Source organism: Salvelinus sp. IW2-2015, linkage group LG31 (genome assembly GCF_002910315.2).
Source record: "Salvelinus sp. IW2-2015 linkage group LG31, ASM291031v2, whole genome shotgun sequence".
NCBI classification, from domain to species: Eukaryota; Metazoa; Chordata; class Actinopteri; order Salmoniformes; family Salmonidae; genus Salvelinus; species Salvelinus sp. IW2-2015.
Genome location: NC_036870.1, coordinates 4715440 through 4733821, shown reverse-complemented (window position 1 = coordinate 4733821; position 18382 = coordinate 4715440). Strand labels below are relative to the sequence as shown.

The 18382-nt window shown below is 40.6% G+C and overlaps 1 protein-coding gene across 1 annotated transcript; it reads left to right on the top strand.

The window, feature by feature from the left end:
- The first annotated feature begins 5618 nt into the window (after positions 1-5618).
- sall3b (spalt-like transcription factor 3b) lies at positions 5619-18148 on the top strand. The gene is made up of 5 exons (XM_023976678.2): positions 5619-6521; positions 6595-6729; positions 13911-16937; positions 17146-17489; positions 17677-18148. The coding sequence occupies exons 2-5, from the start codon at positions 6648-6650 to the stop codon at positions 18046-18048; spliced, it is 3825 nt and encodes a 1274-aa protein (XP_023832446.1). The 5' UTR covers positions 5619-6521; positions 6595-6647; the 3' UTR covers positions 18049-18148.
- Positions 18149-18382: the final 234 nt, after the last annotated feature.

The window sequence follows — 18382 nt, the reverse complement described above, 5'->3', positions numbered from 1 at the left end:
ACTCATAGAGTCGGAGCAAATATTTACAACAGTCATGTCCCATGCAGAGGTAGAACGTAGATTTAGGTGTAAAGAGTTGTTTTGTTGTCGTTTCTATCTAAGCTCCTCTCATCATCTCTATCCCAGGCCAGTGGTATCGTCATCCAGCTTGTTTATTTCTGGAAGGCAATCCTGACACACTGGACATCATGTGAAACCATGAACGACAGGAGGCAATACGGTGGAGACGAGCAGCAATCTGGAGGAAAGCTCTCCATTCACTCTGGCTCCCTCAGCGCTCTGTCCTGTTATCCAGCATTAAAGATAAAAAATAAAAAATCAATACTGTAACACAGTGCCAGATAAAAGCAGTGGGTGAGAGAGAGAGAGAAAGAGAGAGGCTCCCTGGTCGGATATGGTGAATTAAAGCGGTCAGAAATGTCTAGTCCACTCAGCCCCGCTCTACATAACCTAAAGCTGTCTATCACTCTCTGTTCATTCCCTTCTTTGTTCACTTGTGATTTATTTTTGAGCAAGTGATGAGGTACAGTACCTGCAGCCATTTAGTTTCAATGGCAGATTAGTTAAGGTTTGGTATATTAGCTTGCCTTTCTGAGCTGTGTTATCAACTTAACAATATTATATTGGGGTCATGAAAATCATATGTAGTTCTCCTTTTTGTTCATCCCTTGTTGTAGCATAAAACAACATTACAGTTCCATTCAAAGAAGTCATGTCGATAGGGGGCACAAGGGCCCGTGTCCCCTCAGATCTGTCCCGTTTAAAAAAAGATTCACATGTTAAATGAACTTCTAGACTTAATTTTTAAGCCCACGATCATAATTATTTATACAAATATTTGTCGGTGGTATTTTGCGGAGGGGGCACACTAGCTGGACCGGACAAAAAGTACCCTCCCCTATTCTCCCTAGTAAGTGGTTCCTTCCAAGGTGCACCACGGAGCAAAGACATGTTTGGCAGGACGCTAGATACTCTAGTGCGTGCAGACAGTATCGTCAGTGGAGGAGAAAGAGTGTAGAGTGACACACACTGCGTTTGATTTGATTTTAGCTGCTGGTGATGTACAGGACTCGCAGGAGGTATGTTTGTAAATTAATTTGTAGCCTATTGATTCCTTCTTGATGAATAAATAAAACAAAAATGTTTTGTTATTTCTCTGTAATACTAGCCACCTAGCAATTTTATGAAGTTGGCTTTAGCTAGCCAGCTAGATAGGTTCCCAATCTCCCAACCTCATAACTACACTCTTAGAAAAAATGGGTTATTTGTAAGGCAAAGGGTTCTACCCAGAACCTTTAACATCCAAAGAACTGATTTTGAAAGAAAGGGTTCTTTGATGATTATTTAGAAGGCAAGAATACTTTTTTGGAAGGCGAGAAGGGTTCTACATTTAGCCATATTTCCCAGTATGCTCTATTGTGTTTTTACATGTGCATTGATTGGTTGATTAATTTAATGCTACACAAAGATAAAAAAAAGAAATAAAATCTAAACGAATCCAATCTGTTAGTAATTATACCACTTATTACACCTGGTACTGGGATGGTTGTTCCAGTTTATATGATTGAGTTAGTCTAAGTATACAATCTTTCCTACCCTGGCAGTCATTTTGAATGCAAGTTGTAAGTGATAAAAAATTCCACTTGTTGGATATCCTAACTCTGGCTGGATTCCAATAGGAATTATACATCACTTTGCAAGCCAGCATAATGTGACTTGCAGGCCTAATGTGGCCTGTAAACCGGGAGTTTCCTAATCAATCAATCAAATGTATTTGTAAAGCCCTTTTTACATCAGCTGATGTCACAAAGTGCGGCAGGGTAGCCTAGTGGTTAGAGCGTTGGGTAACTGAAAGTAAGTAACGTTAGTAACTGAAAGGTTGCAAGTTCATATCCCCGAGCTGAAAAGATACAAATCTGTCGTTCTGCCCCTAAACAAGGCAGTTAACCCACTGTTCCTAGGCTGTCATTGAAAATAAGAATTTGTTCTTAACTGACTTGCCTAGTTAAATAATGGTAAAATATATATATATTTTTTAAACAAACAGCAAGCAATGCAGAAGCACGGTGGCTAGGAAAAGCTCCCTAGAAAGGCAGGAGCCTAGGAAGAAACCTAGAGAGGAACCAGGCTCTGAGGGGTTGCCAGTCCTCTTCTGGCTGTGCCTGGTTGATATTATAACAGTACATGGCCAAGATGTTCAAATGTTCATAGATGACAGGGTCAAATAATAATAATAATCACAGTGGCTGTAGAGGGTGCAACAGGAGAGCACCTCAGGAGTAAATGTCAGTTGGCTTTTCATAGCCGAGCATTCAGTCAGAGACAGCAGGTGCGGTAGAGAGATAGAGTCGAAAACAGCAGGTACGGGACAAGGTAGCACGTCCGGTGAACAGGTCAGGGTTACATAGCCGCATGCAGAACAGTGTGTTAGGGTAGAACTAGGTCCTCAAAGAAAAGCTTTTTGTACTTATTGTCATAAAGAATTGTATTTTAAAGGCTAATAAGGCTGGTGGAACCATCCATAGACAATTCTAGAAAGAACCCTCCAAAGATAAAAGGGTTCTCGGTAGAACCCTTCATAGAGAGTTCTATGCAGAACCCTTCATATAGGGTTATAGGTAGAACCATTTGCAAAAGGTTCTACCTAACACCAAAAAGGTTTCTCCTATGGGRACAAACCGAAGAACCCTATATGGTTCTATTAGTGTAGCTATCAAGCCAATTCAGGCTATCAATCAAGTAGCTTGTGTAACTATCTTAGCTGGCATGCCTGCTGGAAAGGTTGCTAGACTTTAGAAAAGCAAGCAATTACTAAATGTACTGAATAAGACTCACATTCCTTTTAATCTTTTCCCCAGATTTTAGCAGAGATGCAGAGAAGCCTATTTTGTTTCTTTAAAAAAAGAACCACCAATCAGGAGGATACAGACAGCTCAAGAGGTATGCTTAGATATGCAGAAAAATCCTTGGTTGAAATGTAATCTGGCACGTTATGATAATATCACATTTGTGTATTAATTATATGATGCCATGTTATATGCCTGTATTGATGGCATATGTTGTGATCCTATGTACTGTGTTGAAATTTGGATGTAATATCCTAGGCATTAGTGCAGTATATTGAGATGTGGGATTTACAACGGTCAGAATGACACCCTCATTAAAATGATAATTGAACAGGTGAAGAGGTATACTTAGAGAACGTATGCAGAAAAATATATATAAAATATTTTTTTATGATTATGGCTCTAGAATGTTGTGCCCCCTCTAAAATAATGGTTTCATTACTGGGGGAAATATATATTATACTTTTTTTGCGGCGCCCTATGGGTCTCCCAATCACGGCCGGTTGTGATACAGCCTGGAATTGAACCAGGGTCTGTAGTGACGCATCTAGCACTGAGATGCAGTGCCTTAGATCGCTGCGCCACAGACCCCCATATTCATGTCAAGGGATGTGTGGACAAAAACAAAACCCTTCTTTCCCGCGCACATGCTGTAATGTATAGAAGGCAGAGCTGAAGAAGCACAGGCTCGCGTGCACACACACACACACACACACACACACTATACCGACTCTTGTTTCACAAACTCTTTACACCTATAAGTTCTTGATCCCAACTACATCTGATTAACAGTTACAGATATCAAGAACATCTTTGGTGCACTAAAGGGACAGAGCTTAGATCATAATATTTCATGATATAAGGTCTGACTCACTGTCATGTATTAATTAAAATCCAAATACCCAGTATTGATTGTGTTATCAGGCCATTGCAGCCAGGCCCCACTGTATTGATCCAGGCTGTGATTTATGATCATTTTCAAGAAAAATCTCTTTGTGTGATTATACGAGGAAACAGACCCTTAGTGTGTGTGTAATTATTTTTTATCTGTTTTGTAACGGTGTAGCGTGCAGGCAGACTGCACTGAAGGTTGCCAAACATGGTGCTCCTCTGAGAACCCTTTAGTGGAATGATATTTTCAAATAAGTAATACCAAGTGATAACTATAGAAGCTTACTATCAATAGTACCATGCTGATATGTAACATGCTTATGTAATGTTGCTACAATAGTAATTACAGCGTTACTACACAGGTGCAAGTTAATGTAAGGTGTTCCGTATGTGGTAAATAGTAAAACACCTGCAATGTTGCTCAATGTCAGAGAAATGGTGTTGTCTCTCCAAATAGATTTGAATTGTTCTTCCTTGTACAGCCCTCACCAGGCCCTTCTGGTGTCAGTCATCTGTTGTCTAACYCATGATGCAAAGCATAGCATTTTGCTGTTGCTGTCTTGCTGATCAGTGTCTTTGAGCACGGACAGGGTCAGGGGTCACAGGATGTCATATCTTGATCGTAGGTCACCAAACCCACGTAGTACACACATTCCTCAGCTGACAGATCCTGACCGAAATGGGGGTCAAATCTGCTCATCCAGTTGGCCAGTATTAAATCACACCCGACTGTAATCAATGCACACAAAAGCATGCCACAGGAAGCACTTCAACGTGTACACTTGAGCCCTGGCCTCCAAGACGCTGTTCACCTTGAAACGAGCTTCTTGTTCCGTTGAGACTTTAGTGTCACAGACAAAATGCAGTAAACATGTTTTTTTTTATACACACATACTTTACCACGATTGTTTACCATCTATAACAATGTATTTTGGAAAATATATTTTTTCTGCATGCACATATCAGGATTGAGAAAGTCTAATTGTGCCCCACGGTGAAAACGATCTGATACCGTAAAAAAAAAAAAATCTAAATAATCAGATGTTTGAACGAACAGAACACAAATCTCACTGGTCCCTGGGAAAGAAACACTTCCCTAAACCCCTCCCTCTACTGGAGCTCATGCACTTTTTTCTCTCTCGCTATAGCATGCATGTGATGTACTATCCTATTGGGTTAAATCATTTACTCATGATAAGTAGGTTCACACATTCAGTTTAAGTAGGCTGACCTGTGTCTGTACTGTAAGCTATTGCGCTTCTCTTTGGTAAAAGTACGGTRCTGAAATGAAATCACACAAACCGGTGACAAAATGCGATTTTCTTTGCAGAAGCAGGAAATCAGTGTTCCGGCATTATAGTTGTACATGATAGTGGTCAAGTAGGTAGTTTGTGTGCCGAGCTAGTTGTACAGAATCAATATTATATCAAGGAGGGTTAAGTTCCAGAGATAAGGGAGCTCTCAACCACTCTCGCTACTCATCATAAGTCTGTAGAAAGCTGATAGGTCAAAATAAATTCTATTCCTCAAGGAGTGGGTCTTCTTACCGCTCTATACCAAGGGAATGGGAGACAAGGCGATCAATACAAGGCTGTTGTGTAGTAGTCCTACATGCAGTTATTAACAGCTGATTCTGCCCTCTCCAGGCAGGCCACATATTKTAATACCATAATTACAGACTTTTGAACAATAGCTGATGAGAGGGCCACAACTAAAACACCCACTTTGATACATTTCATTTAAAACATCATGTTATCTCAGAAAGGGAATGATTAGTGAATTATATCCACACAACTCTTACAACAGTGTATTCTCAGTAAGACATCAAACCTCAAAAAGGACATTTGTAATTTAATTATCTATAGGCTAATGTTAGTTACACTCAGTTTGATTGTTTGCGAAAACAACTTATCAACCCAGTAAAATGGCTCCATAAGCCAACTGAAACATCCGCTGTGGGAGGTCGCTGAAACTGAAGTAACGCTTCCAACACCTTCTGTGGCATCCTAGCGGTCGCCTATCACATTCGGCTACAGGGCTTCTCATAATGGACTAGAGGCGGAGGCTTCTAAAGAATAGCAGCTGCGGGCAAGGAAGACCAAGAACCCGCTCCTCGGAACGACCATCGCAATGAGATTCGCCGTCGGTCTGGGAATAGGAACATTACTTTTACGCATATTCGATCACGGCTCCGTGACATCTTTTGGGGCACCTGAACCGGACTTTTGCTATCTTCATTTTTTTTGTTTTACTTTCCCCCTCCGCTCAGCTTAATGAGAAATAGAAGACGAGGAGGATAAAGGCACTGGGCAACACTTTTCCAGCCAGGACTTTCTTATCCATGTGTAGATCTCCAAAATAAAGTGCAATAGTCAAAGCGTGGAAGAAACAGAAATGGAAGTGGAGTAAATGAAAAGAAAGGACTTGTGATAACAATGGGACTCCTTAAACTTAAAGACGCGTTGGGTAGAAAAGGTAGGCTACAATAAAAACTAATGGCACAAATACATTTACAAAAGTGTGGCGGGTAACAACAGAACAAAACCAACCAGAAGGGAGAGAACTGTTCTAGACTTAGTAATGTCCATCACTGTTGTACGGTGGACCGTGCGGAAAGACAGGTGGATAGGAAGTAAAGTATAGTGTAATTATCAAATCCATCCCTCATTTCCATATCTAGTGTGGGTCAGCTGGACCTTAGCCAATCCCCCATCGAAAGCCACCAAGAGTCATCAAGCATTATCCTCCATCATAATTACACTGACATGCGCAATCTGCACATGGGTAAGTAACACCAGCTAATAGGTTATCCCTTATTTCACAGACCCGACTCTCTCTGACGGGTTTTATTTGTTAGATGCTGATGTATCCGCCAAAGGCAACAAGAGCAACTAGCAGAGAACTGACAACATGTCCCGCCGCAAGCAAGCGAAGCCACAACATCTCAAATTGGACGAAGAAGCGTTGCAAACTGACGTCGCCACAGAACATGGTACGTGAGATTCACACACACTTTTATGCAACAAAAAAAAGCATTAAAATAAGTTCTCAAAGGCATATTTGATTGCCAGACTATAATAGGCTACAGTAGGCCTATTTAGCTTGAATAGTATTTAATTAATATATTATTATAATCCTTCCTAACCATTCATATATTATTATAACCCTTTACCTTATTTAAAAATTTTTTTTATTAGGGTCAAGGACTTAAAAAAAAGATTTTAGTATTTCCTTTACTTCCCAAGTTGTTACAAATATAAGGACTACGGTGAATGGGAGCAGATTTTCAACGTTCTTTATCCTGCACCTCAGTGTGATATTTCTTATTCAATCTAAGAAAGTGTTATAAATAAATGGTAGTTTACAGCCTAGATAAATCATATAAATTAGCATAAATACATAAAATTGCCCTCGGATATGATGAGATAACTCTGGATAGATTATTGTCTGATCGATATCAAAGCACACTTTCATGAGCTATCCGTGCAATTTTGCCCATAGGAAATGGTAGAAATGTGTCCTGAGAGATGTGTAGGATATCTATAGGCTATATCCTTTCGATGTGAAGGAATATGGAAGCAGTTAGGCCCTACATGAACATAATTATTTTTTATTGTTATTCCATTTGTCATTAAATATCTGACATTATTTTGACCCATTAATAAAAAGGAAATAGTTTCACAGAGGATCCACATCAGCTCCCTATCTGTGTATATTATACTTTAGTGTAACTGTATAATGTTAATGAAAAACTATATCATAAAAATGTTTCTTTGTCACACATATGGTAGGCAACTATGGTACAATTGACATATGATTTACACAATGAGCTATAAGTCTAGAATGAGAGATCCGTTTTGGATTATGGAAGTGTACAAGATAATTAGGGCAGGTCTACTAGCCTACTTCGTTTTTTTGAAAGAGATAGGCTATTTTTTTTTTTTAATTAGACTATATTGATCCTCGGGTATGGAAAAGAAAACGTATATGTCATATAATTTTTCATATTCTACTGCAATTGAAAGTTTGCACAAACTGGTTAAATCAACGTTGTTTCAAGTTATTTTGTCAACATATAGTGACGTAAAATCTACATGGAAAATACATTGTATTTGAAAAAAAAGCATAAAAGTAAACTGTTGTTTTGAGGGTGAAATTTAAACCACGGGATTATGTCATCATGGTAACCAAATATTAACATAGACAAACCTAGTATAAAATATGTTGAATTTGTACCTTTAAAACAATGTCAGATCTTCAACATTATTTCCACTATCAGAAAAAAAACAATAGGCTGGGCAGCACCTCCTACTGGAGAATTGATCTATCTACAGCTACCTCTTGGTCTTCCACCAAATGTTTTAACCAATCCCTGCTTAGCTATGATATTATGACCAATGTGCTATCGAGAGAATGGTTGTTGAGAGATCTCCACTTAAAAATGAAATAGATTTTCTGTTGCTATGGAAGACATTCCAAAGGGTTGGTTTAATAGACCAAATGAAATGTGACCATACTTTATCAATCATCAATGATGCTATTTAGGCCTATATATAATTTGCAAAATCATCAACAGCTATTGTTTCAATTCAACCCAGGATTCAACAAAAACAATCAACAATACAATTGGCCTAGGGTTTCAAGCTCTGGTTGATTTCAAATGTAATGATATTTAGTGATGTTGAATTGTGTTTGGTTGTCAATGCAACATTTGAAGGCAATGTATGTTCTGATTAGATAGTTCTGTGCCACTGACTTCATTCCTGTTTGTCTACAAATTAATCATTTATATGTTGGATTCACGTCTCCATCTCAACCAAAAATCCAGGTTTAACAATAGGACTGTGATTTTAAATAGTTGAAAACGTATTGATAGACATTTGGGTGGCAACAAACCCAAAAATCATACATTGTTTTTCCAATGGAATTTGGTTGTGCTTTTAGATGGTTGAAAGTATATCGATAACACAACGGAAATTCAACTAACTTTTGGCTGTCTTTTTGAGTGGAGGAATATAGGTTGTGATCTCATTGATCAATATCTCAAACAAATATGACCAAATTATCAATGTTGAAATGACGTGGTGTGCCCAGTGGGAGGCTATTGGTCTGAAAATGTTTCCCTGATTAGATTCATATTTTACAGATACAGTAGCCTATATGTATAAAATATGAACATCAACAACAATATAGTATTTATCCCGTTAATCTATTCAATCCATTCAAGACAAGAAAGGACATTGTTTAAATATTTATCTGAGCCACTCAAACATGACTATTTTAATTGAGTTCTATTTTTAGACAAYGTATTTTATGCTTTCTACACATTTCCCAAATAGTCTTAAAGTATTTTTTCCATTTTCCATAGACACAAATTCTAGATGACAGTTTTTGTTTTGTTTAAGATATTCGTCATTTGTACCAATGCTATTCCCCCCCTCCAAATCAAAGGCTAAATGTTCTTAAAGTTTTCAGGACAGCACATACGTGTAGGCCTATATTGTTCTCATATGGCTGATGGATATATCAACTTAAATAAATATATTTTACAGTAATAGCACATTTATCCTTATGACAATATATTATATATTTCATGGTAACATTCATTTGTGATAAAAATATATATTTTTTTWAAATACTCACAGGTGTAGTTAAATCATCTAGTTTTGATGTGTTTTAGACGTGTTATGGTGTTAAAGGGGTTGTAATAGGGTTTGGCACAATGATTGAATCAGAATCATCAGAATCTTGCTCAGAGGTCCTTAAACTCAAAATGATTCATTACTATCAGGTTTATTATATTATCTGCATGGTATCTATTTTAGTCATTCTTTTAGAATATTTCCCCCCCCGCCTCTGTCAAAGATTATGTAGGATTTACCAGTTATTCAATGTTAGGCAACTCATCAGGCCATTTTTTTCTAGGGTCTTCATGCTTGGCCTGTATTGTTGACAAATGTGGCAGATTAGTACTATGAAAAGGTGGGATCRCATTGAGTGCCAACAAGGCCCTTCTTTGTCCCTTCCCCCACCAGGCAGGGGGTGTGTTCTGAGATGAGCTTTGATTGAGCCTGCTGATTTAACCTTTGTCCACCTCACCCTACAAGGGGCAAGTGCTGTATGTCAGGATCATAATGCAATTAGTACATCTGTGCCATTGACCTCTGAAGCATGTATGCCACACTGTCGAGCGGGAACCATTGCTCTGTAAACTGATTCCTCACTCGGATCTGTTTGTTTCCATTTCAAAATCTCAATTGCTGTGAATGATTTTGCTCTCCGCAAGTAAATGAACGATACAAATATATTTTGGCCGTCCTTTGTTCCCGTGTTTGGATTGTGCATTGTGTCATTTATGTCTCGTACGAGCCATAATATATCCACCTAGATTGTGAAACGTTTTCTTGTTTTTGTTGTTGAGGTAGCTTTCTGATACAGCAACAACTTTCCCTATATTAACTATGAAGAATGATAGTATTTGAATTATCAATTAGAAAAATATTTTTGATCTGTTTAGAGAATCCAACTCTAGCTAATCATGGCATCATGGTCTTACTTCTGTTTGCTAAGTGACTTAACATTGGTGATCTTGAGGCCACCCACTTAGATGAGCCAATGACACTGATTCTCTGCTCAAATGTTTTGTATGCTGTTTAGGTTATTAAATCAAAACAAATAATATTGTATTTGTCACATGCGCCGAATCCAAGAGGTGTAGACCTTACCGTGAAATGCTTACTTACAAGCCCTTAACCAATAATGCAGTTAAGAAAAATATTTACAGATGAACTAAATAAAAAAATAAAAGAGCAACAATAAAATAAGAATAACGAGGCTATATACATGGTGTACCGGTAACGAGGTAATATGTACATGTAAGTAGGGGTAAGTCAAGGTAATATGTACATGTAAGTAGGGGTAAAGTGATAGATAATAGATAATATTTTTTTTAAAGGGGTGTGGTCAATGCAAATAGTCCGGGTAGCCATTTGATTAGCTGTTCAGCAGTCATATGACTTGGGGGTAGAAGCTGTTAAGAAGCCTTTTGGATCTAGACATGGCGCTCCGGTACAGCTTGCCGTCAGTCTATGACTAGGGTGGCTGGAGTCTGGCAATTTTTAGGGCCTTCCTCTAACTCTGCCTGGTATAGAGATCCTGGATGGCAGGAAGCTTGGACTATGATAGTTTGTTGATGATGTGGACACCAAGGAACTTGAAGCTCTCAACCTGCTCCACTACAGCCCCGTCGATGAGAATGGGGGTGTGCTCGGCCCTCCTTTTCCTGTAGTCCACGATCAATTACTTTTGAACTTGGTGTAACAATTAATTAGTGCAGAAATGTCTGTTATTTTCTAGGTTTTAAACAACTAATTGACCAACCATCGGTTCAATTATTTTTATTCGCCTTCGTTTAGTTTTTTTCTGTGAGCTCAATGCTCACATTAGAGAAACTGCCAAAGATAAATCAGATCAAGCCTGAACTGTGTCATGTAGTAGGGAGTTGTAGTTTTCAACAGGCCAATATTCTACATAGTTTAGAGTTGGAAACAAGGTTAACTAACTACAATGACCATAATCCATTGCGCGCCTACTTGTCCAGTCTGTGTGTTTCTTTTATGCCTGGCACGTTAGGTTAGTGTGGTCCAGACACTGACAGTGAGAGAAGAATTGTGGGATCAAGAGGGATAGAGAGTAGTTGTTTCGCAAGGTATCTCTACCTGAAAATACATGATATGATTGTTAGTTGGTTTTCAGCAGCCATAAAAGTATGCCTTATTTACGTTGAAGAACTACTGAAATTGTGATTTTATCGAACAGCATAGGCAGCAGCTCTATAGAGATGAGATGATGACTTGGAATGAAATAATAAAGTCTTCAAATAAAACAAATGTAATAAACACAACAACTGAAATATTTTATGAAAGTCAAGAAATGTGAACAAATGATGGTTAATAAGTGATAAGCGGTAACCACCATCATGGGACTTTTATTAATTATTTTATTATGTGTTGTTGCAGCATTGCACTCTCATGATGCATAGTGCATTTAATGTAAAAAAAAAACAACAATCAGAACTGAAATTGAAAAGCGTTTAAAAAAAAGAATCAAACTGAAACCGAACTGACTCATAAAAAGCACTCATCACTAATCCCTCAGAACTACAATTTATTTACCACACAGTATGCCAGACATTGTTGGACACACGCATACAAACACACACATACACACACACACACACACACACACACAGAAATACAGGCGCACACACTAGACAGAGACACACTATACAGACAGACACACACACACATTATCAAAGCTGCTTTGTGTATGTGCTGTCACAACGGCCCTGTTTTCAACCAGTGCCAGGAAGGCACTCAAAAAGAGTAAGAAACTAGGTTTTAAGCACCCCCCCAGAAAATGTTTTTCAACCAGTGCCAGGAAGGCACTGAAAAAGAGTAAGAAACTAGGTTTTAAGCACCCCCCCAGAAAATGTTTTTCAACCAGTGCCAGGAAGGCACTGAAAAGGAGTAAGAAACAAGGTTTTAAGCACCCCCCCCCCCCGAAAATGTTTTTGCTACAATGTTTAGTTTTTTAACAAACAGTGATCAAAAAAACATTTCAATTTTATTTATTTGATGTACTGAATTGACAAACCCTTGGATAGATCACAGCACTCATGTTTCGATGATAAGTTTAAGCCATATTTCCATTCTATCTTATTCTACAGAAGGGTAAAACATGCACAGTTATCCCTTTTTTTCAGATTTTATAGACTTTATAGACTGAATTTATTCATTCCACAATGCCCATTGAAAAGTTGTTTCAATGCCCATTGAAAAGCAACTTGGGTGTATGTGCAATAAAAGAAAGGTTGAAAATGGAACCCTATGGGAAGTGGTCAAAAGTGCACTATATAGGAAATAGGATGTCATTTTGGATGCACATAAAGTATTGTTTCGCTGGAACTTCCCAGCATTACCCAGCTGGCATGCTCATCTGCCTCCTAACAACACACAGCTTTTAACAGATGCCATGGCGATTTCCCTGTCAACTGCATTGATTTGAGGGCATTTAGGAGACGCTTAATGCCTAAAAGAATTAAGCTCTCTATACTTTTTACAGTTACTGCAGCTGCCAGAATATCACTCAGGATACTGAACAAGAGGACATGAGATTGTATGAAAGTCTGTTTATTCCTTATAGAATTTACATCAACATAGCAGTAGCTATTGCATGTCCAAGATCTAGATAAATGTCATGTTAAAATATAATTTTCTGTGTGTGCGAGGGAGGTATTTGCAGCCAGGAATAAAAAAAATGGTTTGCCATGTGTTTATAGCTGGATTATGTAGCTAAGTATTAGTGAAGTTATTTAATATCAACATCAGACCAATAAATACATATTTTAATGATCTAAATTGATAACATGTTCAACTAGTTATTGCTTACAAATAGAAGCAGCATTATAGACTACTCATTTAAAAGGTTACTATAGAATTGATTAAATGAAGATCAATTATTGGGTTTTTCCCTGTTCTGTTCTTTAAATGACTACAATCTAAATATAATCTCATATGAATTCACAGAATGTAGTAATTCGAATTAGCTATGAAATATTATTTGGAAATATTGCTGTTGTATGAACTTGCTTTCAGCTTGTTTACAGAAGGCCATTTTGTAAACAATTTCACAAAGATAACGGTGCATTTTTCCCAGGCATGCTCTAATAGACAATGATTTGTTTGTTTGACAGAGCCAAGTGTTGTAGAATAGCATTTGAAATTCCTGCTGCGGAAATGAGAGTGGTTGATTGCAATAGGGAATGAGCCATTCAAAGACCCAATTTGTACTCAACGGACATGCCACTTTAACTGTATGAATGCATTGGAAATCAATAATCAATCAATTTCATTAAGTTGCAGTATGCACAATTGGTAGGTCACATAATTTGATTGATTAACCAAATCAAATTAACAGCTGCATACAAGGAGATTGAATTTAGTAGAAACTGGGTCTAATATGACGCAATTAATCGATACATTTAGAATGAAAACTATAGATTTAGTTTATCATTGAAAATGTTTACTCTTACTGTAATTGTAGGGTTATAGTCTGTCMTCCTAGGTATATTAACTAACAATTATTTTTCTTCTCCCCCTGTTTTMCATGCAGCTCTATTGGAGGGAATGGATGASGAGGAGCGCCGCCGTGGCATTGAGGAAGCGCACGTGCGTAAACAAATTGCTGAGTACTTCACCTGGGCCGAACTGTATGAGCACCAGAGAAGCTGCACAGAGGACCTACCTCAGGTCCTCATTGTGAAGGAAGATGAGGGGATCCCTGAACCTGAGGGGTCCCCAGCTGGATCCTCTCCAACCCTCAGCCTGGCCATTCTTAACCTGGCCCACAGTGACTCAGCAGACATGGRGTCAGTGGACGGGGGCCTCGAACTGGTGGAGCCTATGAATTATAATGATAATGACAGCACAGATATGTTAGAGGAGATGAACATGGGGGAGAAGGAGGATGAATCCATGGAGGTGGAGCAGCAGCACCACGACAAATATAAGTCATCTAGCCCCCAGAATCCCCCAGACATAACTGAGTTGGCCATCCCTTCATCTCAGTCGTCCTCTGTGACCAGCAGCATGCCCAGTACGAACGTAACGCTGGAGATCCTCCACAGTACCCGGGTGGCTGTTGCCCAGTTCTCCCAGAGCCTCCACAGTAGTGGGGCAGGAGGGAAGGCGGCCACAGCGGCCATCCCAGTGATCCTAGAGCACCTGCTGGCTTTGCAGCAGCAACAGGTCCACCAGTTGCAGCTTATTGAGCAGATCCGTAGCCAGGTGGCCTTCATGAACAGACAGCCCACACAAACAGCACTAAACCCAGTCTCCAGGGCCCTTTCACTGGCACCAAACCCTTTCCCCTCCCAAGGCCTCATCGCTCCCCCTGTCCTACCACTGTCTGGGACCATACCCTCTGCTGTCAATGGACAAGCGTCTGTGTCTTCGGCATCTGTGCTTGAAAGATCCCACACACTCTCCAAACAAACTTCATATGGACAGGCCCACATGAGAGATGCTAGATGTACCTCAGCTCCCTCGGACAACTCTGCCCCTCCCCCTACTAGCTGCAACAATATTTCCTCATTACATCCTCCCTACATGGGTTCATACTCACACACAAGCAGTAGCTGTACTCAGACCCTGACCTCGTCCAGCCCACTCTCCATGCAGGATCAGAGCAACAGTCTCCTCAGCTCACCATCCAGCCTGCCGTTTCTACCTCAGAGCCCCCCCAGCAGTGTCATCTTCCCCAACCCCCTGGCCAGCATCGCAGCCACGACTAATGCCCTCGACCCCCTTTCCGCCCTGATGAAGCACCACCGGAATGGCAAGCTGCCCAGTGTGTCCATGTTCGACACCAAGCCCAGCCCTGAGGAGCCCTTTTTCAAACATAAGTGCAGGTTCTGCGCCAAAGTGTTTGGCAGCGACAGCGCGCTGCAGATCCACCTGCGCTCTCACACCGGGGAGAGGCCCTTCAAGTGCAACCTCTGCGGCAATCGCTTCTCCACTAAAGGGAACCTGAAAGTCCACTTCCAGAGACACAAAGAAAAGTATCCCCATGTTCAGATGAACCCTTATCCAGTGCCGGAATATTTAGACAATGTGCCAACGAGCTCTGGTATTCCCTATGGCATGTCATTCCCTCCTGAAAAAACAGGAGCCACTTGGCTGGATAGCAAGCCTGTTTCAGCGACGGTACCCACCTCTATGGGCATTCAGCTTCCCTTCACTCTCACTACTATGGGAAGCTCAAGTGGATCTCTAAGTGTCACACCACCCATCAAATCTCCTTTTGGGCCCTCCCCAGCCTTAAGTGAATGTGTGTCTTTGTCGCTGAACACTACAGGCAATGAAACCAGTGTTCCCACAGCTTTAGAGTCTCCACAGTCTAATCAGGAGGGGGAATCCTCCCATGTCTTGAAAGCAGAGGAAATCCATCTGCCCCAAAACTGGATGACTAGACCCAGGGTGAGTCCATTTACTGTGGCAACAAGTAAAGCCATGACTATTACCACATCCACACCCGAGCCCAGTGCTTTGACTTCCAACTTTCTACCACTTTCCCTGGCCTCTGACCCGTTCAAAGCAAAGTTTCCATTCGGTGGCCTCCTGGACTCTATGCAAACGTCAGAGACCTCAAAGCTCCAGCAGCTGGTGGAGAACATAGACAAGAAGATAACAGACCCCAACCAGTGTGTCCTTTGTCACCGCGTGCTCAGCTGCCAAAGCGCGCTGAAGATGCACTACCGTATCCACACTGGGGAGAGGCCCTTTAGATGTAAGGTGTGTGGCAGGGCTTTCACCACCAAAGGAAACCTGAATACACACATTGGTGTCCACAGAGCAAACCCTCCTCTCCGGGTTCAACATTCATGCCCCATCTGCCAGAGGAAGTTCACCAACGCTGTAGTGCTACAGCAGCACATCCGCATGCACATGGGGGGTCAGATCTCAAACTCGCCCTTGATGGACGGCCTACAGGACCTCGACACTGATCTCTCCTTCCACGAGAAGAACTTTGACAGCCTGAAAAACTATGACAATGACCTCATGTTTGACAACTCCATGGGGGAGGAAGAGGAKGATGAAGAAGAAGAAGAGGTAGACAATATGGAGGGGGGTGTAGATACCCTTAAACCCCTGAGCTCTGTCTTTAGTTCTCCTCCCAACTCTGATGCTGTTGTCTTCAGCATAGCTGCACTGGAGAACCAAATGAAAATGATAGACTCCACCATAAACCTAAACCACTCCTTTGGGCTAAAGTCAATGATGAATGGTTTTATGGACAGTGAACGCCGCGTTGCTATCCACTCCTCTATAGTGGGAGAAGGACAGAATCACAATGCAGCCAGCAGCCCAACCGTGTCTGAATCGTCCACGTGTATGCATGTACCAGTGTCACCTGCGCAAAGCAATTCGGAGGTCCACCTCTGCAATTCCCCATCTGGGAAGCACAGTGGAGAGTCCCAAGAGATCAAAGCCTCAGTGAAGAGTGAGGAATTTGATTCGCCCACCTCAACTCCGGTACTGGAAAATGGAGTGACTTTGGATCTGAGAGGGATGCAACCTAACAGGCAGTGTGTGAAACAGGAGAGTCCTTACAGTACGCTGTTCCTGAGTAAAGAACGTGGTAAGATAACAATATCAACTGATAATACCTGTTGTATAGAGTAGGTGTTATAACAATGTAAAAAGGTGTTCCATTTTTAAATGCTCTATATCACTACAATTGTTGAAAATGTTGTTTTCCCCCTTCACTATCTAGCAAATGTAGATCTTATTCAGTTATCCCCACAACATATTAAAACTCTAAACATCCCTTTATCTAATTGTTTTAGGTTCCAGCCAAAGCATTCCTAGCCTGATTACCAGCATTGCGCCAAGGATGATCAAATCTGAAATGAATGGGCACCATCGACCAACGAACTTCAACGAGGGGCTGCATCATCCATTCGGCCTCCAGGTCCCTGCTGCTCCTCCATCTCTGGTGAGCCCAGGAATCACCTCTCTGCTTAGGCCACCTCACCTTCGACGGACCCCGAAGCAACACAACTGCCATGCATGTGGGAAGAACTTCTCCTCAGCCAGCGCTCTACAGATCCATGAGCGGACCCACACAGGGGAGAAACCTTTCGGTTGCTCCATCTGTGGCAGGGCATTCACAACTAAAGGAAACCTGAAGGTACTACACATTTTAATGGGATTGTAATTACTGTATTTTCTCCCAAAACACTCTTAAGTCTCAGTACCTGTTGTTCAAACTATTTCAGAATATTTTTAGCTTAGCTTATAGCTTAGCTAATAGCTATGACTAATGTTAATGTATTTGGGCTTTATGTCCTTCATCCCCTCTCCCTATTCCTCTTTAGGTACACATGGGCACTCATATGTGGAACAACGCACCAGCCAGAAGAGGCAGGCGTCTGTCGGTGGAGAACCCCATGGCCTTGCTGGGTGGGGAAGCTGCCATGAAGTTCGGAGAGATGTTTCAGAAGGACCTGACGGAACGGGCCATGAACGTGGACCCAGGGTTCTGGAACCGCTACGCATCAGCTATAACCAACGGCCTAGCCATGAAGAAGAATGAGATCTCAGTGATCCAGAATGGGGGGATTCTACAGCTTTATCCCATGACGGCAGGCATGGACAGAGTCAGCACTGGGGGTAGCCCACCAATGACCAGTCTTGGAAAGACAGCCATGGACCTTGGAATTAACAGACCCGACACTTTTCTATGTTAATTGATGACAGTAAAGAGATTGGGATCAAKTTAAATAAATTGAATGGCAGATTAATAAAAGAAATAGATTATACAAACAATGTAGAGAATAAATGATTGATTTATTTGTAAAAACAAGTTGACTATGTATTATAWAGAGATAAAACATGTTTTATTAATTCACAGACCTACAGTATTTCATTCTTGTTTTATGGAATTGTCCATTTGCAAATGTTGGTTTTGCCCACACAAACAGGTTGTTTCACTTCGTCCATGGTGCTTACTATAGACACATACTCTATTACTCTAAAAAGGGAAAATGTGACATGGAAAATGTGATATAGACATGCAAAGAG